Genomic DNA, 27,029 nt, shown 5'->3' with positions numbered 1-27,029 from the left:
AACGTGGTCAGGTTACTCTTCAGCAATGGGGAATTAAAAGTTATGAGAGTCTTTTACAAAGTTTGAAGGGTGTGGGCGTGGCAGACCCTCAAACTATGCACTCTTCACAACTCCAGTCACTTATAACTTATGCATATATTGTCGAAAGTGCACGAAATTGAAAGTGGTGGATCATTATGAGACCATCGGAATGCATGCCAAGTTTTATTTTTTTTATGTGACTGTACACCAACTGGCCTGTAGGTGGCCTGACACAGTTTTCTTCGAATATCCCGAGAACTGAAGGGCTTAGGAGGGCCACATGTTTTTTGTATGTTTGTCTTAAGAGGCCATGTCAACCCATCCCATAACCACTCATTTTATGTATAGCGCCACCTAGTTAAAAATTAAAAAGCAAACATGAGGTGATGTAATTGCAGGCAGGCACGTGCACAGACATTTTGGGGGGCAGGTGCTCAAACCAAAAAAAAGGGCACCCATCGCAAAAATGATTTATGAAATTAAAATGAGGACCAGCTGAAGACAGAGGTAAAGGTGTTCCACTCCAGCTTTCCCTCAAAGAACCTGCAAGAAATCCTTGCCATTGTGGAGGGAATACTCCAGCCACCCATTTCCAGAAAACCAATGCTTTTGGAACGACCACCCTTCATCATTTTTTGGGGGGGGGGAATCTGGTTGAGAGGGCCCTACACTGCAGCACATAGCTATCTAGCTCTCATTGCACCTGATGTTAAATGCGTCAACATGGATCTGTAAGATATGGCATGGTGGCTATTTTGGAAATCGCATCCTCACTTTCAGCTCTTTCCTCCACATGCCCTTGCTGTGATGTAGAGAGGGCTGCTGTCACTTCTTCACCCTCTTATTTACTCATCTCCTCAGGCAACACTGTTTCTGTTGCTGCCCCTGAACATAACTTAGTCCTACACCTTGTCTATCCTTCCTCATCTGTGATGGTCTCCTCTGGGTAACTGATTGTCCCTCATTTGGTTGGCTCGTTGATGGCCTGATCCAAGTTTAAGGGAGTTGCTTGCTGCAGTTCCCTGTCCTTCTGCTTCTTAAGTCTGTCTTTTTTTGGCATTATGCTGCAAATTTAGTAAATGAGATAAATCAATTTTGTGGATAATAATTGTACTGTTCTCTGAAGGTTAAAGCATAAGAAGCATTACACTAATTATGCTGTTCTCAACCTGTGTTTCCTTTTGGCAGGATTAGACAGCTACATTTCCTTTTTTTTACTCTTTTTCACCCTCTGCAATTACTCATACAAGTTTGATCATTGTTAAACAGGCAAAACGAGGAGATACATAAATATCACGTTAAACAATGTGGGACAAGGATAGCATGACACTGAGAGCTAGCATAGTTTAGGCCTACCTGCTATTTTCTAGCTGTGAATTCTCGTGACATTTCTGAACACAAATTCAACATACTTTCGAAATTGTCTAAACGGAATTTATACAACACAAAATATGCACTTTCAGACAAATAATGACATTAAACATGACAAACGTCAGTAAACAGCTGGACAATGCTTTGAAATCAAGTTCGTTTTTTTTTTTTTTTTAGGAAACATCAGACCAGTTATGTTTTCAAACGTAATGTTTTCAGCTGCACTAATGTTGTTGTTAATTTATAACAAAAAACGTCGGGGGATTGCACAAACACCGTCATTACCTGTTTGTCTGCTGCAGGTCAGTGAAGAAGTTACTGCACTGGTTTAGGGGATGTGGGGGATGAGGAGGGAGAGGCGCAGCGGGGGCTTGTGAGCACCGTGGACGTAGGCATACAATACGTATTCTAGTCTATGCCGCGGAGCATGTCGGGGCGAAATTCTCACAAGAACTCAAATAAATGCCCCCCTCAGATATCAAAACACATGGGAAATTGATGACAGAGGGACTAAATTGTATTCTAAAAAATATTGATGAATGAAAAATGTTTTGGGCTCCAGCCAAAAAGGGCACTTTTTGTCAACCAGGGCACAAGGGCTGGTGCTTGAGCACCACTTGGGGTCTATCTGTGCACGTGCCTGATTGCAGGTATCTCTGGCTGACATGTTCAAAACTGGACCATATTGCATGGTCAAAACTGCAACAGATACACACACATACACAGTAGACATTCGTATGCACACATACACACACAGTAGACATATGTGTTTGGGTCAATTCAACTTTTCTTAACAACTTTATGTGACCTGTTTTAAAGAACTACATTGCAAAAGAAAAATATACCAAAACAATCCACAAAAAAGTAGTACACAAAACATTATAACCAAATCATCAAAATCTATCACAAATAATGAATTGTGTGCCAAAACCTACTGAACAGTTCGGCGGTCATATTTTGTAACGCGTTGCGTTACATCTAGTTAATGTTGAGTCTAGACGGTTTTTATGAGTGTCAATGTCCATATTTGAAGAGAAACGATATACAGGGATGGGTTTGGGTTATGGAGGACCAAACCTGCCATATTTACAAATAAATGAATGAATGAATGAATAAATAAATGTCCACACCCATACATTTAGACAGATGTATTTATTCATGTATTTATTTATTCATTAATTTCTGTATTCATTCATTCATTCAATCATTCATATTCCTATTTCTTCTTCTCAATGTGTTAATGAGATGTGTCAATCAAAAATAGGTAGGCGGTATTTGACACACCATTGTCTAATCGTTTTCAATGCGTTGTACCTTGCTGTCATGGAAGACATAAAAAATGGCAATTGCCAGAGACTTGGCCAGGCTGGCCGATCTCGTTGAAAACTAAAATGTATTCAATCATACTAGGCGGTGGGCCGAAGCCTCGTATCGTTTCAATTTTAAAATTTAATTTTGGAGGACCTCAATTTTTAAAGTTGGGATGATCATATCATTTCTAAAGATAAACCGGTTGTTGCCAGTCAAAAGTCTGTTTCATTTTTTCAAACTCACAGTTTAAAGTTTCGTTAAACTCGCTGGCAAACGCAGTTGCCTACTAAATCAGTCGTACCAATAACACAACGTTAAACTGGAGTAATTGAACAATTGGATTCTAGCGCGTAATTTAGCTGTTTCTGATTGGACGAGAGACGTTCCATGCTATAGGTTATTCTTCAACATACCTACAGTTACGGGACTTTTCACAGCTAAAAATAAATGTACCTTTCCTTTTCCCCCTTGATGATTAAATATGTCTTACACTATAACGTTTTGTGTTGCATGGTTTATGAGTCTACCATCGACTTCATACAAGGTGAATAACGTTGATTAAACTTGCCAGAGAAAAGGTAAATAAGGTATTAACATATAGCATAGCTAACAGTAAGCAAGGCTATATAGTACAAACTACGGCTCGTTAGCGAACTAAAACTATTTACACCATCACTCACGTATGAAAAAGACGGTTTAGAAAACAAACATGTTTTAAAACGGTCTAATACTGATCAAATTATTACTTACAGCACGTCTCAGTTTCAAAGTGTTGGAGCTGTCACGGCAGCAGTGAACTGTCAATACCTGATTAATCAGGGAAACGAGCGTCAATATGGCTGCATCTGATTGGTTAATAATGTTCTTACGCCAGTTTAACGTCGTGTTATTGGTACGACTGATTTAGTAGGCAACTGCGTTTGCCAGCGAGTTTAACAAAACTTTACACTATGAGTTTGACAAAATGAAACAGACTTTTTACTGGCAACAACCGGTTTATCTTTAGAAATTATATGATCATCCAAACTTTAAAAACTGAGGTCCTCCAAAATTAAATTTCAAAGTTGAACAGATACGAGGCTTCGGCCCACCACCTATACCTTAGCAACCGCTACTGAGAAAAGAAGGTCCGACAACTTTGAGGTCTGAGTAGCATGGCAAAAGTGTGCCTACGGGACTTGTAGATCTGACACAAGGTACCCTGAGAGATTAGAGGGACACGTCGTTTTTGTTCGCATTTCCAAAGCCCAAAACATAGGAGGAACGTTGCCAGCTGTGGATTAAACAGTGTGTGAGACCCCACTCCCAACTCAATATATCCAAAATACACATATGTCTGCTCCAAATTAAATGAAGCTGCTTGCAGTTAGCTAGCTATCTATCTAGCGAACTGTGCTATCGCTAGTTATGATGACAAACTATCTAGTTGAGAGAACATCCCCTAACAGTTATGGTTCATGACAACTAGTATTTTTACCATCAGAAGAACATAACTAGTCTTTCCAACAAATGTGTTAATGTTAAAATCAAAATGTTAATGTTACCGTCAAAATGCTAATGTTACTGTTTGAAAAATTGCACCCTGAGCTATCCTAGCTAGCGATAGCAAATGCCAGCTAGTTGCCAGGAGCTTAACACACTGCATCAATGTTGAACAAAACGTCCCAAAAGGCCATTATGAACTTTTTATATTTAAATCTTTGTAGCATTTTGTGAATGGGAAGCCTACTCCTGAATATCCCATGGTATGCATAAAGCACAACCTGAGAGCAATAACCTGGCGATCTGATACAAAGCCATAGCATTACATAAGTATCATCAAGGCTTTGGATTGATTGCAAATTGTCTGAACGTCAGTTTCCACGCCTACTGGCCTCCTCTCATTATCGAGAAGAAGAAATAGGAATAGGAATGAATAAACTAGAAAATGCATTTCCTGAAGGAAATACCAGTGCATGAAATGCAAAGGTTAAGAAAGGAAGAATAAAAGAAAGAAGAGTGAAAGAAGGAAAGAAGAAAGGAAAGAAGAGTGGAAGAAGGAAAGACAAAAGGAAAGAAGAGTGAAGAAAGGAGAGAAGAGTGGAAGAAGGAAAGAAGAAAGGAAAGAAGAGTGAAAGAAGGAAAGAAGAAAAGAAAGAAGAGTGAAGAAAGGAAAGAAGAGTGGAAGAAGGAAAGAAAGAAGAGTGAAATAATGAAAGAAGAAAGGAAAGAAGAGTGAAGGAAGGAAAGAAGAGTGGAAGAAGGAAATAAGAAAAGAAAGAAGAGTGAAAGAAGGAAAGAAGAAAGGAAAGAAGAGTGTAAGAAGGAAAGAAGAGTGAAGAAAGGAAAGAAAAGTGGAAGAAGGAAAGAAGAGTGGATGAAGGAAAAAAGAAAGGCAAGAAGAGTGGAAGAAGGAAAGAAAAATGGAAGAAGAAAATAAGAAAGGAAAGAAGAGTGGAAGAAGGAAAGAAGAGTGAACAAGAGTGGCTCTGGATGAAGAGATAAAGAGAGAGTGAAAATATTGAAAAAAGGAGATAAAAATGGAGTGAAGAAGAGAGATTGAGTGTGAGAGAAAGTTGACTGAGAGAGAAAGATGGAGAGATGGAGAGAAAAAAAATAGAGAATGGATGGTGTCTTAATGTTCCTGGTTACAGTTAAATTGAGAGGGACAGAGAGAGAAGAGGTTCCTTGGATTTGGCACAGGTGTCAGTAAAGCACAGGTGCAAGCCAGTTTAAAGACCCTATTATGATGTCATAATGGCCCAATGTAAGTCAATGGGAGAAATTTATATTCGTTTTTCTTTAATATCTTAAAAAGTATAAAGTTTAGAAAAGTGAAAAATACATAGCATAAGTGTCGTTTACAAGACCTACGCGACAAAGTTTGAATGAAGTTTCTACGTTAAGCGGTTCGGGCTGAATTAATCGCAGAAAAAGGTAACAAGAATAAGAAGAAGAAGAAGAAGAAGAAGAAGAAGCCTAGGAATAACAATACAGGGCATTTCATGCACTGTAATAAATAAACTAGAAAATGCATTTCCTGAAGGAAATACCAGTGCATGAAATGCAAAAGTTAAGAAAGAACGAATAAAAGAAAAGTGAAAGAAGGAAAGAAGAAAAGAAAGAAGAGTGAAAGAAGAAAGGAAAGAAGAGTGGAAGAAGGAAAGAAGAAAAGAAAGGAGATTGAAGAAAGGAAAGAAGAGTGGAAGAAGGAAACAAGAAAAGAAAGGAAAGAGTGGGAGAAGAAAAGAAAGAAGAGTGAAAGAAGGAAAGAAGACTGGAAGAAAGGAAAGAAGGCTGAAAGAAGGTAAGAAGAAAGGAAAAAGGAAAGAAGAGTGAAGAAAGGAAAGAAGAGTGGAAGAAGAAAAAAAGGAAAGAGTGACAGAAGGAAAGAAGACTGAAAGAAGGAAAGAAGAAAGGAAAGAAGAGTGGAAGAAGGAAAGAAGAAAAGAAAGAAGAGTGAAGAAAGGAAAGAATAAAAGAAAGAAGAGTGAAAGAAGGGTGGAAGAAGGAAAGAAGGAAAGAAGAGTGGAAGAAGGGAAAAAGAAAGGAAAGAAGAGTGGAAGAAGGAAAGAAGAGTGGAAGAAAGGAAAAAAGAAAGGAAGGAAGAGTGGAATTAAGAAAGAAGAGAGGAGAGAAGTGTGTGAGTGGAAGAAGGAAAGAAACGTGGAAGAAGGGAAGAAGATAAGAAGAAAAGAAAGAAGGAAAGAAGAAAAGAAAAAGGTAAGAAGAGTGGAAGAAGGGAAGAAGAAAGGAAAGAAGAGTGGAAGAAGGAAAGAAGAAAGTAAAGAAGAGTAGAAAGAAGGAAAGAAGAGAGGAAGAAACAAAGTAAGGAAAGAAGAGTGAACAAGAGTGGCTCTGGATAAAGACAGTAAAGAGAGAGTGAAAATATTGAAAGAAGGAGAAAAAAAGAGTGAAACAGAGAGATGGAGTGTGAGAGAAAGTAGAGTGAGAGTGATAGAGAGAAAAAAAAGTAGAGTATGGAAGGTGTCTATTAATATTCCTAGTTATACAGTTGAATGGAGAGGTACAGAGAGAAGAGGACCCTTGGAGGCTTGCCGCAGGTGTCAGTGAAGCACAGGTGCAAGCCAGTTCTATTACCCTATTATGATGTCATAATGGCCCAATGTAAGTCAATGGGAGAAATTTAGATTCGTTTTTCTTTAATAACTTAAAAAGTATGAAGTTTAGAAAAGTGAAAAATACATAGCATAAGTGTCCTTTACAAGACCTACGCGACAAAGTTTGAATGAAGTTTCTACGTTAAGCGGTTCGGGCTGAATTAATTGCAGAAAAAGGTAACAAGAATAAGAAGAAGAAGAAGAAGAAGAAGAAGAAGAAGAAGAAGAAGAAGCCTAGGAATAACAATACAGGGCATTTCATGCACTGTGATTAATGAATACAGAAATAAACTAGAAAATGCATTTCCTGAAGGAAATACCAGTGCATGAAATGCAAAAGTTAGGAGAGGAAGAAGAAAAGAAAGAAGAAGGAAAGAAGAGTGGAAGAAGGAACAAAGAAAGGATAGAAGAGTGAAGAAAGGAGAGAAGAGAGGATGAAGGAAAGAAGAGTGAAGAAAGGAAAGAAGAGTGAAAGAAGGAAATAATAGTTAAAGAAGGAAAGAAGAAAAGGAAAAAAGAGTGAAAGAAGAAAAGAAGAAAGGAGAGTGAAGAAAGGAAAGAAAAGTGAAAGAAGGAAAGAAGAGTGGAAGAAGGAAAGATGAGTGGAAGAGAAAAAGAGAGTGAAAATATTGAAAAAAGGAGATAAAAATGGAGTGAAGAAGAGAGATTGAGTGTGAGAGAAAGTAGACTGAGAGGGATAGAGAGAAAGATGGAGAGATGGAGAGAAAAAAAGTAGAGAATGGAAAGTGTCTTAATGTTCCTAGTTACAGTTAAATTGAGAGGGACAGAGAAGAGGTTCCTTTGATTTGGCGCAGGTGTCAGTGAAGCACAGGTGCAAGCCAGTTTAAAGACCCTATTATGATGTCATAATGGCCCAATGTAAGTCAATGGGAAAATTTCGATTTGTTTTTATTTAATATCTTAAAAAGTATAAAGTTTAGAAAAGTGAAAAATACATAGCATAAGTGTCCTTTACAAGACCTACGCGACAAAGTTTGAATGAAGTTTCTACGTTAAGCGGTTCGGGCTGAATTAATCGCAGAAAAAGGTAACAAGAATAAGAAGAAGAAGCAGAAGAAGAAGCCTAGGAATAACAATACAGGGCATTTCATGCACTGTAATAAATAAATTACAAGTAACTATTGATTGACAATTGTGCATTAATGAATACATGTATTCATTTATTTCTGTCTAAATGCATGGATGTGGACATTTATTTATTCATTTATTCTTTTGTAAATATGGCAGGTTTGGTCCTCCATATGGGTTATCCACCCTCTTAGCGTTCACCCCTTGTTCAAATACATGATAGACATTTCCTCAGTTATAACAGTATAGCAGTTCAAAGGCTAGCCTAAATGGTCAATCCCTAGCTTTAGCATCAGTATCTCATCTGATATGATCTGGCAAGAGAGTTTACCTAAGTCTGAGTGTCATGACTTGGAGAAGTCCCAAATGGTTGACTGGAGTGTTGAGCCATTTCAGACCCATAAATAATGCAGATTAAAAAAATATATATATGATTTTGTCAATATTAACACCGCCATGGATGAGTTCAATCACCCGTCAGTCATGTTATTAAGTTTAAAGCTAAAAAAAAAAAATGATGGTGCACTTACACTTTCATCTGTGTAAGTCTACATCATTGTACGGTAGTTATCTTTTCATCTGAATATGAGAAAAAAATCACAAATGAACTAAATGTGTTTTGAAATAACTCTTGTCTTGTCTGTATGTATTGGTCAATTTATTATTTCTTATAAATAAAGAAGACAAAATAGGTTAATATATTATTATTAAATATAAACCTAATAAGCATTGATAATAAAGCCAAAAATATTGTATTAAATAAAAGCACATTGAAGGCCCATTATCGCAGGCTCATGGATGTGCATACAACTGCGCTGTTGCTGAAAAAATCCTAGAGAATATAATGAATGGGTAATAGTTGTAAAATAATTTTGATCTCAAAATGTACTAAAATGATAATGCACGAGCAGCCCTGGTTTGTATTACGATTCCATGTTGACTCTCAGTACCAACATTAATTTAGGTGCTGTTCCTTTAAGACTATGGCTATCTGCGGTGATGAATGTGTCTGTGAGGTATCTGTCCTTCCACATATATCTGTCCAGCAGCTCATCAGCATGGCCTCTCGGACTCTCAATCACACACTTTCCACGAAACATTTGCTGCATTAGCCACACCAGTATACCAAGCCTGTCCCTCCTTCGGTATCTGAGGGTGTCTACTTTTTTGGGGTGGGGAGTAAGCTTAGTTTATCATCTGCTTTATGTTTTAACCAAGGGTAAAAAAGACACGTTTGTATGTTTGTGACAGACATGCTGTTAGGCTATTGAAGACAAACAAATTCACTTGGGCAAAGTCTTGGTTGTGTAAAAAAGGGCTTTACTTTCTAAAGCTGTACACATAAATACTATGCTAACATTTTGACAATGGTTACAGAGGAATGTTAAATGCAGGGATTTAGAGGTCACCGGTTCATCTTAACAAAATTAAGAGGTTTGAACATACAGAGGTTCTCCAGCAGGTTAGAAAAACACAATAACATTGTATTCTTTTCACTTTTTTGTTACTTATGAGAACTTTAAAGACCTGATGTGTGCACTGTCAAGCATGGAAAGCCCAGTAAAAACCACGGATCACTCCTTAACCCCTCTAGAGTAGACAACAATTTTTGAACAAATTCAAAACAAAGAAAAAAGAGGAAAAAGAAAAGAATGCAACCCTTTGTCTAAACCATGCAACATCACTGAGCACCATTAGAGTCACTGGATGGATCATTAAACAGACCCATCTCCTCCCTCGTGCATCAAGGGCTTGGAGGTGTTCCTGTACCTTCTCACCAGCGTATAATACAGAACCATGTGTAACAGTTCTATTTGGACTGAGCAGTCAATGATACAAATATATGTATAGAGATTCGGCACACTGGTGCCCCTTTACAAAAAGTAAACATTCTAAATATCTAATTCTGACATGAGACTCAAGCACAGCAGGCCTGCAACCATACTGAGACTGCCATCAGTGAAACACCTTATCCTATGCACTGGGAGTAATAGTGTTTTTAAATGGAGTGAATAACTATTTGAAAATGCATGTTCTGTTGCCAGGAGACTGAAGGTGACAACTGCCTCTTATGTGTTTGAATGCGAGGTGTGGTGAGTCCTGCCGAGCACTGAGTCATGCTATAATTTGGTTTGAGAGGTTCTTAATAGGAAAATTGCATGTCTTTGGTCTGATTATAGAGGTACTTAAAAGCAGATGGTGCAGATCCCCATCCTGGTGTGAATTAAGTTTCCTTTCTACATTACAGTAGGAAGGCTTTGGAATACAGTTAAGAGTGCTTGGTGTTCAAGCTCTCTCCTCTCTCTGTCAGTAACTTTGAAGTCACACACAGTAAGAGGGACTTGTGGAGGAACTCGGGATCATTTGGGAAGCTCCTCGATGATCACCCTGGAGATCGAGTTCCAGCCAGTCGATGCGTCTCCCTTCGGATAGTCTGCGCAGGTGCCCACCCAGATTCCCACATCCACCAAGCCGGCAGGGACCCCCTCACAAAGCCCTTCCACTGCAAGGCAACACACAAACAGACAGATATAAACCACCACAAACAGAATAAAAACATTACAGGAAACATTTGCCCTGCTTGTAGATAACATTTGCCACTTTCTCCTCTCCTTCTGTCCTTTTTGTACTTTCCCATTGAAATGGTGAAGCCTTCATGGAAGGTAATTGCGAAGTGAGAGGGCGACGACCTACTGTGGTCTGAAACCATCTCAGCCAATCTTTTGTACTTTCCTATTGCAATGGCGAAGCCTTGATGGGAGTTAATTGCGGAGCTTTAAAATACCTCTGGCTGGCGCGTAATTGCAGGATGTGGCACTCATAACCCCTATGGTGAGGCATCAGTGAGGTCACAGACAGGGACCTTTGGCAAAAGGGGTGGCAGGTTACGAGCCGCAAATTAGTATATTTCTGGACACTCTCACTGCAGCCACAGGCTCATTCTGTTATTCGTGGTGAAATTTTTACGATGTTCTACATATATACATACAGCCGCGGAAAAAATTAAGAGACCACTTCAAAATTATCAGTTTCTCTGGTTTTACTATTTATTGGTATGTGTTAAAGTAAAATGTACATTTTTGTTTTATTCTATAACCTACTGGCAACATTCCTACCAAATTTCAAATAAAAATATTGTCATTTAGATAATTTATTTGCAGAAAAATGACAATTGGTCAAAATAGCAAAAAAGATGCAGTGTCTTCAGATCTCGAATAATGCAAAGAAAACAAGCTCATATTCATTTTTAAACTACACAATACCAATGCTTTAAGTTAAGAAGAGTTCAGAAATCAATATTTGGTGGAATAACCTTGATTTAAAATCACAACTTTCATGTGTCTTGGCATGCTCTCCACCAGTCTTTCACATTGCCGTTGGGTGACTTTATGCTACTCCTGGCGCAAGAATTCAAGCAGCTCGGCTTCTTTTCATGGCTTGTGACCATCCATCTTCCTCTTGATCACATTTCAGAGTTTTTTTTATGGGATTCAGGTCTCGAAATTGGGCTGGCCATGACAGGGTCCTGATCTGGTGATACTCCATCCACACCTTTACTGGCCTGGCTGTTTGGCATGGAGCATTGCCCTGCTGGAAAAAACACTTCTCAGAGTTGGGGAACATTGTCAGAGCAAAAGGAAGCAAGTTTTTCTTCCAGGACAACGTTGTACTTTGCCTGGCTGAGGTTTGTAAAAGACCATAAGGATTGAACCAAAGCGGACTGGAGGGTCTTGTAGGCCTCTCCAGGTCTCCGTCTAACCATCAGACGACCATGTGTTGGGCAAAGCTGAAAATTGGACTCATCAGAGAAGACGAAGACCTGGAGAGGCCTACAAGCCACAGAGTCTTGCACCTACTGTGAAATTGGACTCATCAGAGAAGACGAACTAGGAGACCCTCCAGTCCGCTTTGGTTCAATCCTTATGGTCTTTTACAAACCTCAGCCAGGCAAAGTACAACGTTGTCCCGGAAGAAAAACTTGCTTCCTTTTGCTCTGACAATGTTCCCCAACTCTGAGAAGTGTTTTTTCCAGCATGGCAATGCTCCATGCCAAACAGCCAGGCCAGTAAAGGTGTGGATGGAGTATCACCAGATCAGGACCCTGTCATGGCCAGCCCAATTTCGAGACCTGAATCCCATAAAAAAAACTCTGAAATGTGATCAAGAGGAAGATGGATGGTCACAAGCCATGAAAAGAAGCCGAGCTGCTTGAATTCTTGCGCCAGGAGTAGCATAAAGTCACCCAACGGCAATGTGAAAGACTGGTGTAGAGCATGCCAAGACACATGAAAGTTGTGATTTTAAATCAAGGTTATTCCACCAAATATTGATTTCTGAACTCTTCTTAACTTAAAGCATTGGTATTGTGTAGTTTAAAAATGAATATGAGCTTGTTTTCTTTGCATTATTCGAGATCTGAAGACACTGCATCTTTTTTGCTATTTTGACCAATTGTCATTTTTCTGCAAATAAATGATCTAAATGACAATATTTTTATTTGAAATTTGGTAGGAATGTTGCCAGTAGGTTATAGAATAAAACAAAAATGTACATTTTACTTTAACACATACCAATAAATAGTAAAACCAGAGAAACTGATAATTTTGAAGTGGTCTCTTAATTTTTTCCGCGGCTGTATGTGTCTTGTGTATTTTAACATGGTCCCTTTGTGTGAGGGTGGACTGCGTGTAACAGGGCATAACATTTGATTTTTCTTGTTGTTTTTCTTGTTTCTGTTTGTTTTGCTGCATTTCACATTGGTTGGGATTCAGAAAGACAAGCTATCCACAGTGCGTGTGCACATGACTGGTCCAAATGGTCTCCCATTCATAATGTTAATAAAAAGAAATTGTGCAATTGTTTCAAGAACAAAGATATTACAACTTTTCTAGACTAGCTTCACTTTATACATGTGATAAGCCGTATATTTATGTAATGATGTAAGAACAAGTAAGCCAAATGAAGAATGTGCCATGGTGATATTGGAGGTCTGATTTACCTGAGACTTAATCTTGGGGGCTTACCAATTTCTTCCATACCACGGACTAAGCAGTGTGAATTCAATGCCAGCAGGAGCATTTCCTATGCAGAATTTATGCACAGTTGAGGAGTGTGTGTGTGTGTTAATGCATTTGTATGCAAAACAATCTCTCAGGAGGATATCCTTTTTTATGCAAATGGTTTCCGTAAACTGGCTGGGTCTCTTGTTAGCGATACCTGCTGATGTCCGGTGTATGTTGATGGTAGAGTTGAGCTCAGGGCTTCCTTGGTCCAGGTAGATGATGGACTCTATGGGCAGTGGCCCGGCGCATTCGGCTCCGTTGAAGGTGAAGTACCAGCGCTGGCAGCAGGCAGACTTGCACTTCAGCCGCAGCGAGCCGCTGAATAGCACTCGCAGGGCGCTGTCCGAGCGCAGCTTTGTGAAGGTGCAGTCCTGCAGGAGTACAGAGCCTCTGTATAACCAACAGACAACTCATCCCAGAACTCACAGATTTACTCACGGCATCCCACAGTTCATAGATTTACTCAAGGCATCCCACAGTTCATAGATTTACTTACTTACTAACTCACTGGAGTTCTAATTCAAGCACTTTTAATTGACCAAATGATATATTTGGTGACATGTCATGCTTAAATTAATGTGAAAATATTCATCCAAGTTTATAACTTCTTTTATGCCTGTTTTTATAATTTTTCAGACTACTTGGAGCAAGTATTACAATTGTCAAAAAGTGTACTTTCTTTCTTGTGCTTCTTCTAAATAATCGGATGCAAGAGGAAAATGACAGATTTTCCCACTCTCATACTCGCACACCAACTGTGCATTTGTCATTACATTTCAAGATCTTGGTTTTTAAGGACTTTTTCACTACAATGGTTCATTCATATGTCTGATATATAATAAGAATTCCATTACAGCAATAAAAACACAGCTGTGAATGCTATTGGACTCACAGTGGTAGAAACAGCCTTAAAGTGTACAGACTTTTAGTCATATCCTGCTCATGGAGGCTCAAGACATTCTTTATTTCCAGCCATTATGCTTTATGAGCAAAACGGTTTTAATTTCCTTAACGCTTCTGTAGATGTCTGGATGTTCATTTGATAAACACATTGAATATGTATAGACCTGTGGCCCAGGACAATGGCCCAGCCACCATTTGTCCTTTGCTGGGTGTCTTGTAGCCTACTCACAGCAATCTTCCCCAGGTCAATGCCGTAGTTGAGCGAGTTCCAGGCACACTGCTTGAAGTTGGGTTTCCAGGGCTCCTCGTACCTCTCACTTACACACTCGCCCTTCTCTCCTTTCATGCCGTCTCGTCCAGGGATACCTGGGGTGCCAGGGATGCCATTCACCCCCGGATTACCATCCCTGCCCAGGGTACCAGGAGGGCCTTGGAGACACGTACCATACTAAAATAGAAATAAAAGCAACACGTTGAGTCCTCCACAGGATAAGATACATAACGACATGTTGCTGATCTCAGTAACATGTAAGCATACACTAAAATGTAATTGAATATATCAAAAGTGGCTTGTGTTTGCTTATATAGTGCCAAGGGTACGTCAAATGTTTTGATGATACATGGCTCAAAACATGTTGTTTAATTGTTTGCTTTTGCAGTTCAGTGGTTGATTGATAACTAGCTATGTAGCCCAGTTATGTAGATTCGGAGGGTATGTTCTGTTTGAGAATTTGCATATTTCCCAAACGTAAACAAGCTTATACAAGCAGAGTTTGAAGCTCTGCGTGAACTTCACACGACCCATATCTTTTAGTTTTTGTCTAAGTCAGCCTACGTTAACCGGTTTTTATTCTCTTCCTGTTTTTGAGCATCACTCATCTTAAAAAATAATGTCAGGACTCTCCAAGAACACTCCTGATTCAACCCTGTGGTTTGGAAAGCACAGTGACAATGCAAGTGTGTCACTGTTGTGATCCGTGAAATGCAGCAAGGCAGACCTCTGATTCACACACTGCCTGACCAGTTGGTAAAATCCCCTGACCACATCCCAGCATTGCAGACGGTGACACAATAGTTTTGGAGCTTGGCGATGCCAGGTAATTTTGATCCCCCTGTACAAGAGCAGATGTTTGTTTTAATCTAATTTGTACAAGAAGAGGCTTCAAATCAACCCAGCCCTGGAAATAACGTATTAAAGAGTTTAGACAATAAGAAAATAGCTCAATTCAAGTCAATTCATGGCCCCTATTAAGGCTGTTGGCATTATAGAGCGACTGAATTGAAAACATTTTCAGAATAATTAAAAGGCAAACCCATTCATAGTTAAAAGTTTGGGGAAACCAGACAGTGAGGGAGGAGAGACTCATGAACAAAGAACAAACCTTAATGTCTAGACTCTAGGAGTAGGTGATACAAGAGGGATGGAAAAAAGCTTATATAATACTGTAATCCGGGGCAGAATTTCAAAGGACATGCTAAATTCAGCCATGCTCCACCAGACCACTTTCAAAAACTCTCAATCGGTTGCCAAGACCAGCTCTCTCACATAGTGCCTGTTTCAACCATGGAGCCAGACGATGATGTCATACCGTACAGTGTCTGTGAGAAAGAGCTAGTGGGGAAAAGGGAAAAGGAGAAAATCTTGCTGAAAATCTTCAGTTGGTAAAGGTGTAACTGTAACATGTAATTTAACTGTTAAATTGTTAAATGTTCATTAAAATCTACTAAACTTGTTTTCTACAATCATACTGTATATCCCCAGTATGTGCTCTGAGATTCAAGAACAATGTGCAGTACCAGTTCCAAGTATGTAGCAACCTATTGAAACATTTTAGTTTTTTTGCCGGGTAGTAATACTATTATACTTGTCAGTAAGTTAAAAGGCTGAAATATTTTTGATATTTCACAGTGCAACAACCAGTGTTGATTTCCACAGAGTGAACACAATCACACAGCTGTCTTAACCACTCAAACCTTGCTGCGGTCTGCTTCATAAAAGTTTCAACACCGCCTTCCCAACATTGTGCTTTCTCATTTCACACATTTTTGTGGCTTTGTGTGCTCCCCAGCAGTCTGTAGATATGGCTTTGTGGAGAGACATGAAAACTCCAATGGCTTTGAGCAATCTTCTCCTCTAAAGGGAGGTGGTGGTGGGTTTATTTCAAAACATGCACTGTTGTCTCAGCCCACATCCCCACCAGCCCCAAATCTTACCACAGGCTTGTTTGAGTAAAAAAATGAAATAAAACAAATAACCATTAGCCAAGTAATTATTGTATTATGGACGTTCAATACAGTCCTGTTAAAAAGCCCTTCTGCCTGTTTCAGAGTTTATATGTGCCTACTGCAGGGGTTGAGTAGCAAACCAATGCAGGCTTCAAATAAAACAGATGTCTCTTGCACATAATGGTTATGGCGGGTGTGGGCTCACACAAAACAGAGGTTGCGCATATCTCAGCATCACCTCATGACAGTCTACGTCTAGACGTCGAGCCGGTAGCGTGAGCCAATGGGGAAGTGCCCATCTGCCTTTAAGCTGTCAAGAGCAGGAGACCTCCGAAGTCATGAAAGAAACCCCTGTTCCTCCACCATGATGTACAGCTGTATTTCTTTCCCCTCCGTTCTTCTTTTCTTTTTTCGTATAGGAAGCCCCTTTTGGACACAGCACCCTGTGTTGAGAGGCACTTCAAAAGCCTCAGCACTCTCAATGGGTCCATAGACGGACGGGGGGGAATCATAACCAAAAACTCACTCCACACATGTTTGGGTTCATTAGATAGATGCTAGGTGATATCCAGAACACATGGACTTGATTCTGTTCAAGTGATCTTGAAATCTCGACTTCCACGCATGGCCTCCCATGCAATCAGTGTCTTGGCAGGAATACAATTCGACATTTCCACAATATCAGATCTTAAGAGGCATGGTGTGTAGAGCATGTTTGTTACCCTACCGAGAGAAGAGTTTGTTGGGGGAGCATTTTACAATAATTAAATTAAAATGTATTAAAATTTTACCTAAATCACTTCAACATCTTAGCTACAATCTATATTTTTCACGAGTTCGACGTTGCGAATCGAATTTGAATGACTGACATGCTGGGCCGGTTCCAGTCATTATTTGAACAAATAGTGACATGGTCTGTGAGGTTTTAAGGCTTGTCAGTATTAGGCTACAGTTGGATTGGATACAATACATGCCATGGCTAATTTGAAACGGTTAAAAAGTAGCCTGTTAGACGTTACTGGATTCAGTGTGGGCTAAGGATAGGAAGTCTTCAATGATGGAACTGGTAAAAAGCAGATTTTTAAGTTCTGTTATTTGTGAACTGATCACTAGATACATGCAGTACCACTTACCTTATCCACGAACTCTGTCTCCTTTTGTCGCTTAACTTTCTGTGCTCCGCAATGATATATAATGAACAAAACCCAGAACACTACTTGAACGGACCCCATATTCGTCGAAAAGTACTTCAGAGGTCCGTGGTGTGTGCGCCTCCTTGGAGTTTGCCAGAGTGGAATCAGGATGTGCGCTCTGAAGGTAGTTTCTTACTGGTTCTAGCCGCTCCTTTGATTGTGAGTCCACAGAAATCCCCAGGGAATTCCGGATTCTGTAGTCCCCCACTCCTGCCAGCTTACTTCCTCCAACCGTTGGTTTTGGTTCTCGGCTTGCATATTTGAGTCAAAGGCTGATTTTAACTTTATGTATTGTGATTTTATACTAATAACCTGCACACATGGTATTGACTACTACACAAGTGCAACCAGATGGCATAAGAGAGGGAGCATTAACAAGAAAACTAAATGCATTTAAAGCCTATGGTGGCCAGTAGTAGAAAATGTGGTGTGGTGGTTTGAACAGATCTTAATATGACAGTCAATGGTCTGCAACTATGTGATGCGTTTTGTAGATTGTGGAGAGCCCCACACAAATTGTTACACATAACTGAAATAGCAGTAGGCTTCAGCAAACTTTTTTGATCAGTTTTAGCCCAGACTATGTATATTCTACATGACACAGTAATCTAATATTCAGATGCAGAGCTTTCAAAGGTTTACATAAGCTGACTGACACTTCATTTAGGGTTGGCCACTAGTGGAACAGAAAAACCATTCACTCGGCGTGTGTATTTTCATTTCCTGGCCTGACCTCAAAGTGCACAATGTAAGCCAACCAGCGAGCAGTGTGGGGGAGAAGAATAAACGTTCTGAAGTTCTCACCCGGAGGCCGAGTATTTCCCCGTCAACATCGTAATTTCCTTTATTCGTTCCAGTATAAATGTGAACAGCAACGACAAAAAACAACATCCACCCACTACATTTTCACAGAACTTTTCGATTATACAGCAATAAATATGTCACCCTGGTCTGCTATTCATTCATCCAAAATTCAAATCAGAAAAACCAAAGGGTTATGTCAGGGTAAATGTTGTTCTTTGGCTGATTGGTTTTCATGTCTAGGTAAATTTGGCCCTTTGACCGCAGAGTAGCTTAAGTCTAAGCATGCGGACGTCCCGGGCCCTACTTCATCCAAATGAAAACAGCAAGGAGATACAAGTGGGCTCAGTCTAATGGGGTACTCTGTTATACAATGTGGCTGCCCTGTATTACACCGTCACTGAGGAAGGCAGACTCCATTAGGCAATGAATCAGATAAACAGAAATTTAGAACTGGAGAGACAGGTAGGCTATAGAGAGATAGACAAAAAATATTTAAAAGCAGAAAAAAATAGGCCACATAAACCAATATAAGAGATCTACTGCTACTGATATAAGCAAAAACATATATGCAAAGAGCGATTTTAATGTTTACTACCCAAAATGGACAGTTAAGATAATTTTTTCCTTCCACTGTTCTTGACATGTTTACACACATTTGCAGACCTTAAGGGCCAAGCAGTGATCAACAGACAGCAAAACTATAGAACATAATGGAATATTAGCTGAGCCAATCTTTTAGACAAACGGACCACGAGGTGAATCAAATGGGTTCTTTGCAGTTTATTTCTACGTGCGCCTGCAGGGAGCCAATTCCACACAATATGAGAAGGAATAGACTAAAGAGCATCATAGTGTTACAGGTTAAATACAAGTCAATCATGGGAGGATACCTTGGGGTGATAGGTCAAGGTGGGCAAAGGGGCATGTGAGTGGGAGGGGAGGTGAGGTGACCACCACCCCCCCACGGAAGGTTCCGGAACATGCATACACAAAGGAATCATGGTAAGAAGGTGATGTGTATTACATAGCCCATGAGTAGAAAGGGGAGGTCTGGAAAGGTTCCGTTTAGCATAGGCCATGTGTGAGGGTGAGGCCAGACTGTCAATACACATGGCACACACACACACACACACACACACACACACACAAGAGAGCATACATGCTTGCAATGGTACTTATATGACTATCAATTTCCATCAAACATTTCAAGGTCCACCAGACTATGCATCAGTGGGACTGGTTCACAAAATTAAACTCAGTGAACCGCAGGAAAATACTTTCGCCTGCAGGGGAGGAATTTTTCTATTTCACCCTTGTGGTAATTTAGCCTGGGTGCCATCCGTTTTGTACGTGCTCCACAAATTGATGCGTTCTTTCAGCGAGAACGCAGCAGTCAGTGGAGCGTGTACAAACAAGTGGCACCCAGGCTAGTGTTAACTGCAAAATATACACCTCCATGATTGTTAAGCCGAACGCTGTTTCACATTGACTCAGGGAGGCTCACACGTACTGTGTGTCAATAAAAGAAATGGGTCTTTACCCTGTTTCTTTCAGTCCAGTGATGGCAAGGCTGTCAATAGTCAAAGGCAAATAGACTCTTGACTAGTCCAATGCAGGGCAGCTCATCAGTTAACACAATCAGTGGACATGGAATCACTTGAGACATTGGGTCATTTTGCCATCTCAGTGTTAGCCTATACTTCAAGGCAAGACACTACAGGGTTTTATAATGGTGAGAGCTGTGTTGTTTTAGCAGAACATCAATTAAAAAAGAAATGCTGATCTGAAATTGTATGCCTCTAGGCAGGGAAGCTCTAAGCACTAAACATTTATATCGTACTATATATTTGCTTCTGGTGGTGCTTCTAAGCAAATTCTTCACAAACTGTTATTTTCTTTTGTTAATAACAACACAGACAAACACCCACACTTAGCCTAGACAAAACAGCAGGCATCTCTCTATTTTATATTTCCTAATCCTAAAAGGAACACCTGTTGAGTTCCTGGGAGCAATTATGTGTTGGAATGGGGGTTTGTATTGAAATTTAATTATTTATTTAAACAGTGACATGCCATTGTGTGAATGGTTAGTGTAAAAAGGCTTTAAAACTGAAATAAAGTTTACATTAATTTGCCAGAGTAAATGAAATATGTGAGAAGAATTTATTTTTTTTTAATTCTGGATTTGGGTGAGAATTAATCTGACCAAATGAAAACGACTACTGAGCAATTGCAAAAAAAACACCAAAAAGCACCCAGACCCAGATAATCGCTCTACCTGTCTCAATATCTGTCTCAGAGGCCCTTGTTTAGATCTGGATCCCTTTTGATTCATGCTCCCAGAGGACTGAGTGATGGTGATGGAGTCTGCTAGAGAACCGGGCTTCGGCAGTTTGAACTTTTGTGTGAGCGAGAGGATGCAGTCCCTGATCCTTGCTTGCAGTTCAGCTGCTCCTAACATCCTTAAGGCCGTGTCCAATTACCAGCAGAGGGGCTGCGGCAGCGTTCGGTGCTCACCACACATCAGATGCACCGCTGCCCCCCTGCAGGGCCGAGAGGAGCTGTCACCACTGCGGACTGCAGTAACACAGTTAATTAGCACTGCCACAGCAGAACGCAACGAGCGAGAGAGAGAGGAAGAAAAGAGAGATGTAAGGGAGAGTGTGGCAATGCGAGACAAAGGAAATAATGAAACAGAACGTTTGTGTGTGTGTGTGTGTGTGTGTGAGAGAGAGAGAGAGAGAGAGAGAGAGAGAGAGAGAGAGAGAGAGAGAGAGAGAGAGAGAATACTTTGTGGCTAACATTTTTTGATGTGGCTAAAAGTATAAGCTTTAGAGGATATAGGATTGTGAACCTTTCCATAAGGTCTTAATAAAGACGTGTTTATTCAAATGAAATATAATGTATGATTTTATTGTGAACATTTGAGTCAGTGAGCCCCAAGAACAGGTGGGTGTGTTGCCATAGGAATTGCCATGGAAGCAGCATAACATTAGGGTTGCCAGTCTTCTTGAGTGATCTTGATAATTGTACAAACATGACATCTAACAGGTTCTTTCTATGTACAATGACGGCTTGGAGGAGAGAACAACATAAAAACATATTCATACAAATCTACCCATACACAAAAACATGGCAACATGTTTCATCATTACACATCATTAATTCCAAGTAGTCTTTTATGATACTGTGAGGTCGTTATGAATTGATAACCAGAGTATAGAAGTATAGAAAACATGCAATCTTTTATTTACATAAATAAACTACTCAGAGACACGTCGGCTCATAGACAGTGCAACACAATATGCGGGACACAAACAATACAAAACAAAATGAGGGATACAAACAGTGGCGCACACGATGCCTACAAATCAAACAAACACACAAAACATCACACATCAATGCCTAGTGTCCCTTTGTCTCTGATCTGCTACATACACCCAGAGATGGGCAAAAATACATCAAAATGTATTTTGATACAAAATACAAAATACCCTTCAAATAAATGTATCAAAATAAAATACAAAATACTGTTGCCAGAAAATGTAACAAAATACAATACATGTATTTTGTATTTTTAAAATACAGGAAATACTTTTTTCAGTTCTCACAATTTGGTATAACATTCAGGTTTGGGCTATTCAGTGGCGTAGCGTAGTTACCACGGCCCAGGTGCAGGCTATTATGACGGGCCCTTGTCAGTGTTGTAAGGCAGTGGTTCCCAAACATTTGAGTCCCGTATCCTTTTTTTCATGTTTGTAACTGCCGCCACCACGCCCCTCCCCCTGCACACATATTCCGCCCTTTACACCTGTCAGTGTCATTTCTTCGCCGAATATAGGTATACATCAGTATTTTTGGCTATATGACTTGGCTATTCAGACTATTTAGATTGACATAAATATGTCTATGGGCCCTGGCTTCGGGGCTATATAATGTACACACAGCTCTGGTGAACCCAGTAAAAATGGAAGAACAGTCACAGTATGTCAGTGTAACTAAGCAAAGCTATTAAAAGACAACAACTTGATTTATTTTGTATAAATATATTTTTGCAGGCAGCAGCTGTGTGACTTTAATGTTTTCACAAAACAGGGCTCTCATTGCTATCGACATGGCTTCCGGGAGGGCTATCCCCACCGTGCTTTCGTCATACTTGATTCGCTCTTTGAAAGAACCTCCTTTTAGTCGGTGTACTAATGAAGATACATTGACAGGGATCAAGACAGCTATCTAAGTTTTCGACCACAGCCCTGTTTTGTGAAAAAAATGGATTTAACATAAGATTCAATGAGAGAGATCTGGGGTGATTTTCTTTTCGCCCCAAAAAGGGGCGGGCCATAAGAAGCACCACTTTTGGCAAATTGACTGATGCCTGATTCGACAATGACATTCAGAGGCAGATCAGATGGTCTAGTGGTAGAATCCGACAGAAAAAAAACTCCTTTTGCCTAAACACTGGAGAAAGTATTTTGAGTATTTTAAATACAAAATTACTCCACTCTAAAGTATTTTGTTACAAATTACATTCGATTTTTTTACCGGCCCTATCAAATACAAATTACAAAATACTCAAAGGTAAATTAATTAGTATTTCAAATACAAGTAATTGAAATACTGCCCATCTCTGCATACACCCACTCACAAACAAGTAGCTTGATCCAAATCACCCATGCATAGCACAAGGCCCATGCAAACTCACCCAGCCTCTCCACTTAAGTCACTCCACACGTCTCCAAGGTATAAACGCTACGGCACTCTGTGCAGGCTACAAATCATATATTCCCAAATCAACGAACACTTCAACGTAATAACCTAAAAGTCATGTGTACACAAGTTCATAAGGAAGCGCGTCCTACCTTAGATCTTCCAACAAACACTTTCAATCACTCCGCTGGATGTAGCTTGCCTTACAGGAGACTCATGCACTCCAAAGACAAAAGGCAGCTCTGCCGATAGCTCCTCTGCTGGGGCTATATCCAAGTGAACTAATTAGCGGGTCTCCCCCTTCCCGTCACCACGTAGAACACCCACGATACATCACTAACGGGGATACACCTCCACTATGCCTACTTGCAATACCCTGTACATTTAACTGTTGCATTAAGACACATCAGCACTGCGAGACGGATTTCAGCTCCCACTGCGTTGTCACACACACAGTCACACACACACACACACACATACACACACACATACACACACACACACACACACACACACACACATGGTCATCAGCACTAATGCTAAGGCCTGGAACATCAGGGCTCTGTGTGTGTGCGCACATGTATAGTGTATAGCTTTTGTGTGTGTGTCTGTGCAGTTAGTGTATGTCCTATATGTGTTTATAGAATATTTTGCATGTGGATATGTGAGAAATGTGTGTGACTCGTCTTCCATAATCCCATATATGACCAGATGCTCTGATATGTGCCCTGCTTCCTATCTGGCCCAGCAGTACCCCTGAAGGCCTGCGGGTTGATACTCTCACACACACACACACACACTCACACACACACACACACACACACACACACACACACACACACACACACACACACACACACACACACACACACACACACACACACACACACACACACACACACACACAAAGCCATTTAAACATTACACATACACAGTAAAGAAAGCCATTATGAAGTCCACAGCAGGGATGGCTGCACATTACACCACACATTATCAGTGGTTTCGGAGAGCCGTAAACAATTCCAACCATTCAACACATTGCTTCAAGAGCATGGAAGGGAGAAGTGTAATTTAATTGGTTGTGGGGCTCAGATATCAACAACCTTTTCACCATTATCTCGGACTCTGCAATTGACATGACATATTTGATAATCAACCTCCAGAAGGCAAACATAGGAGATGACAGGTTCCATCTCATCATGGTGCATTTTATACAGTTAAATCTTTGGTTGAAGATGAAACGGAAATTAGAAACCCAGTCAACCCAGGAAAGTTTATGAGGATATGAACAGAGATGGGCAAAAATACATCAAAATGTATTTTGATACAAAATACAAAATACCCCTCAAATAAATGTATCAAAATAAAATACAAAATACTGTTGCCAGAAAATGTAACAAAATACAATACATGTATTTTGTATTTTTAAAATACAGGAAATACTTTTTCTGAATTTTCAGTTTTCTCACAATTTGGTATAGCAGAACATTCAGGTTTGGGCTATTCAGTGTCGTAACGAAGTAATCACGGGGCCAGGTGCAGGCTATTATGACGGGCCCATGTCAGTGGTTCCGTATCCTTTTTTTCATGTTTGTAACCGCCGCCACAGGGCTCTCATTGCAATCTCTATGGTTTCCGGGAGGGCTATCCCCACCGTGCTTTCGTCATACGTAATTGCAAGGTAAGGACTAGGACGCGATCTGGCACTCCTTGTCTGGGCAAAACGCTCCACTTTGTGAATGAGGTGCGCCTCACCTAGGACGCGATCTGGCACTCCGCGCCGATGAGACTCTTTTTAAAGATCTTAGCCTACTATAAACGTTGTTGAGACTCTTACTTAAGATCTAACTCATTCTCACAGAGACAAAACAATACACGTAGCCTACTATAAACGGTGTTGAGATTTTTATGAAGTTGAAAGTCGGTTACAAAACAGAGACAAATAGCTACACGTCAAGCAATGTCATTTATTTCCTAAAATACATTTTACGAATCCAACTTACATTACCACTGCACACTCACAACCTTACAGATAACGTATAGAAGTTGTACTAGCATTTGTATTCAAAGTTTATACTTTAATCTACCAAAGTACTCACCGTTTAACAATACAACTTCCACAAGTTACAGATTATCTTTGACAACATTGGCGCCCACATGTGATTGACAACACTGGCGCACACATGTGACATCACACAGATAAATGGCCGTGTAGCTATTTGTTTTGTCTCTGTGAGAATGAGTAAGATCTTTAGTGCGAGTCTCAACAACGTTTATAGTAGGCTAAGATCTTTAATAAGAGTCTCATGTGCGCCCGGGCCCCTGCCTCTATGCAATGCGGCACGGAGTGCAAGATCGCGTCCTAGGTGAGGCGCGCCCAGTGGCGTCGTAGGGGGGGATAAAGGGGACTGAGTTACCAGGGCCCTCTTTGGGGGAGGGTCCTTGAGGAGTGTGGAATTTTATTTTTCCTTTAAATATTAATATCATTTAAAGGGCCAAATTTTCTTGCTAACTAATATAATTTTAATGTTTTGGGTAAATAAATTGGTTGAATGATGGATTGAATTGTGTGTCCTAGTCTACATATAATGTCTGGAGACCCTCACCCCCCCGGCTCACGCACAAAATGGTTTAGTCCGCCTTCAGTGTGCTTTTTACCTATAGGCGCATTTGACGAATGTTAACGTTCATTCGACTGAGGCAACGGTGCGCATTGAAGATGTCCAAGAACGTTAAATCCGGGTTTCAGAAAAGAAAAGAAAGGCAGGCAAGAGAGAGAAAAAGAGACGAGGGAAAGCAACTACTAACAGACTTCTTTCCTAAGAAAGGTGAGCCCGAATGTGAAAGCAAACACCCTACATTAAATGAACTCATGATGTGGTAATAAAACGAATCAATACCACCGCGATTGTCATTGCTAAAAACGGCATAACACAAAATTAGAAATAACATGCCCTATCTGTAATCTGAGGTAAACTCTAAATACATGTTTGTTTGCATAGCCTTCCACAGTTGCAGAGTGTGTTGCACGCACATCCAATCCAGGTGCAGGGTAAAAATAGATCCGTAAAAATGAAAAAATACCCACACTGTTGCTGCTGACACCTGACGAACACCTGACGAAGACCAACAATGGTCGAAACGTTGTGCCAATAAAATACACGGGAGCTGCAGCAACAGTGTGCGGGTATTCTTTCATTTTTATGCATAGCCTACCACACCATTTCAATAGTAGGTCTATACTAATTAGAACATTTGGCTAAATTAATATTTGTTAGGCCATAACATAATTAGGCTAATAGCCTTATTAAGTAGGGCTAGTCTAGGCTCAATAAGTTCATAAGGTTAGGCTGTCAAATTAGTTGGCTAGCAAAGTTAACTTGTGAAACATGGCACTCAGTTTCAGAAGCAGCTAGTGATGCAGACCCCTCATCCTCTGACACTGTGGTCTTGAGGCAAGGTGAGCAGTTTCAAATGAAAGTACATCATTTTAGCTATTTATACTGTAGGCTTAATGTGTTTAGCAAATAGCAACACAGGCTGTTCCATCCAAAGGTGACTTTTTTTTGTTGCAATCAGGGTGTGAAGGGGATTTTAAGCAATATAGTAAAAAGTGTTCCAGGAAAACATCCCATACTCTACCTTTAAACATGTTCAATCACACAAATTAGGCTACATTGGAATTGCCTGTTACAGTAATATCTATCAGATGCTTCATGCTTGTAGAGGGTTCTGTCCAGGAAGATGGATAAAATGTGGTAGAGGATGACACAAGTGAAGGAAGTGATAGCAGAGAAGATTCTGAGAAAAGTGAAAGGGATGAAGAGAGGTCAGAAAGTAGTCAGAGCAGCGCCAGGGAGTGTATGCCAGAAGATCCAGCACTATGGACAGAGAAATGAACTAATGAAGAGAGAGACACAATTGTTCACAGACTGGCAAGCAACATAAAAACAAATAAAATTACAGCAAAAGACAAGGAAGGGAAGCCATTTCCTAACTACCTTCAATTTGCAAAGTTTCACCGTCAGGGGGGAGGGGGCGTGGCACTCTTTTTTGGGGGGGGGGGGGCCTATGAACCTACTGTGCATAGGGCCCAGAATCTGGTGCTACGCCCCTGGGCGCGCCTCATTCACAAAGTGGAGCGTCCCGCCCAGGCACGGAGTGCCAGATCGAGTCCTAGGTGAGTTGCGCTTCATTCACAAAGTGGAGAGTCTCGCCCAGGCGCGCAGTGCCAGATCGCG

The 27,029-nt window shown here is 40.3% G+C and overlaps 1 protein-coding gene across 1 annotated transcript; it reads right to left on the bottom strand.

Moving 5' to 3' along the window:
* Window positions 1-10,252: 10,252 nt before the first annotated feature.
* On the bottom strand, window positions 10,253-17,316 carry cthrc1a (collagen triple helix repeat containing 1a; the record flags this gene model as incomplete). Its single annotated transcript, XM_080836663.1, has 4 exons — window positions 10,253-10,395; window positions 13,110-13,326; window positions 14,088-14,306; window positions 17,218-17,316. 4 exons carry the CDS (start codon window positions 17,314-17,316, stop codon window positions 10,253-10,255), a joined length of 678 nt encoding a protein of 225 aa, XP_080692789.1.
* Between the last annotated feature and the right edge of the window lie 9,713 nt (window positions 17,317-27,029).

This window comes from Sprattus sprattus (genome assembly GCF_963457725.1).
Source record: "Sprattus sprattus genome assembly, chromosome: 4".
In the NCBI taxonomy this organism is placed as follows: Eukaryota; Metazoa; Chordata; class Actinopteri; order Clupeiformes; family Clupeidae; genus Sprattus; species Sprattus sprattus.
Note: the sequence above shows the minus strand (reverse complement) of the source record. Positions and strands in the feature narration are given on the sequence as shown.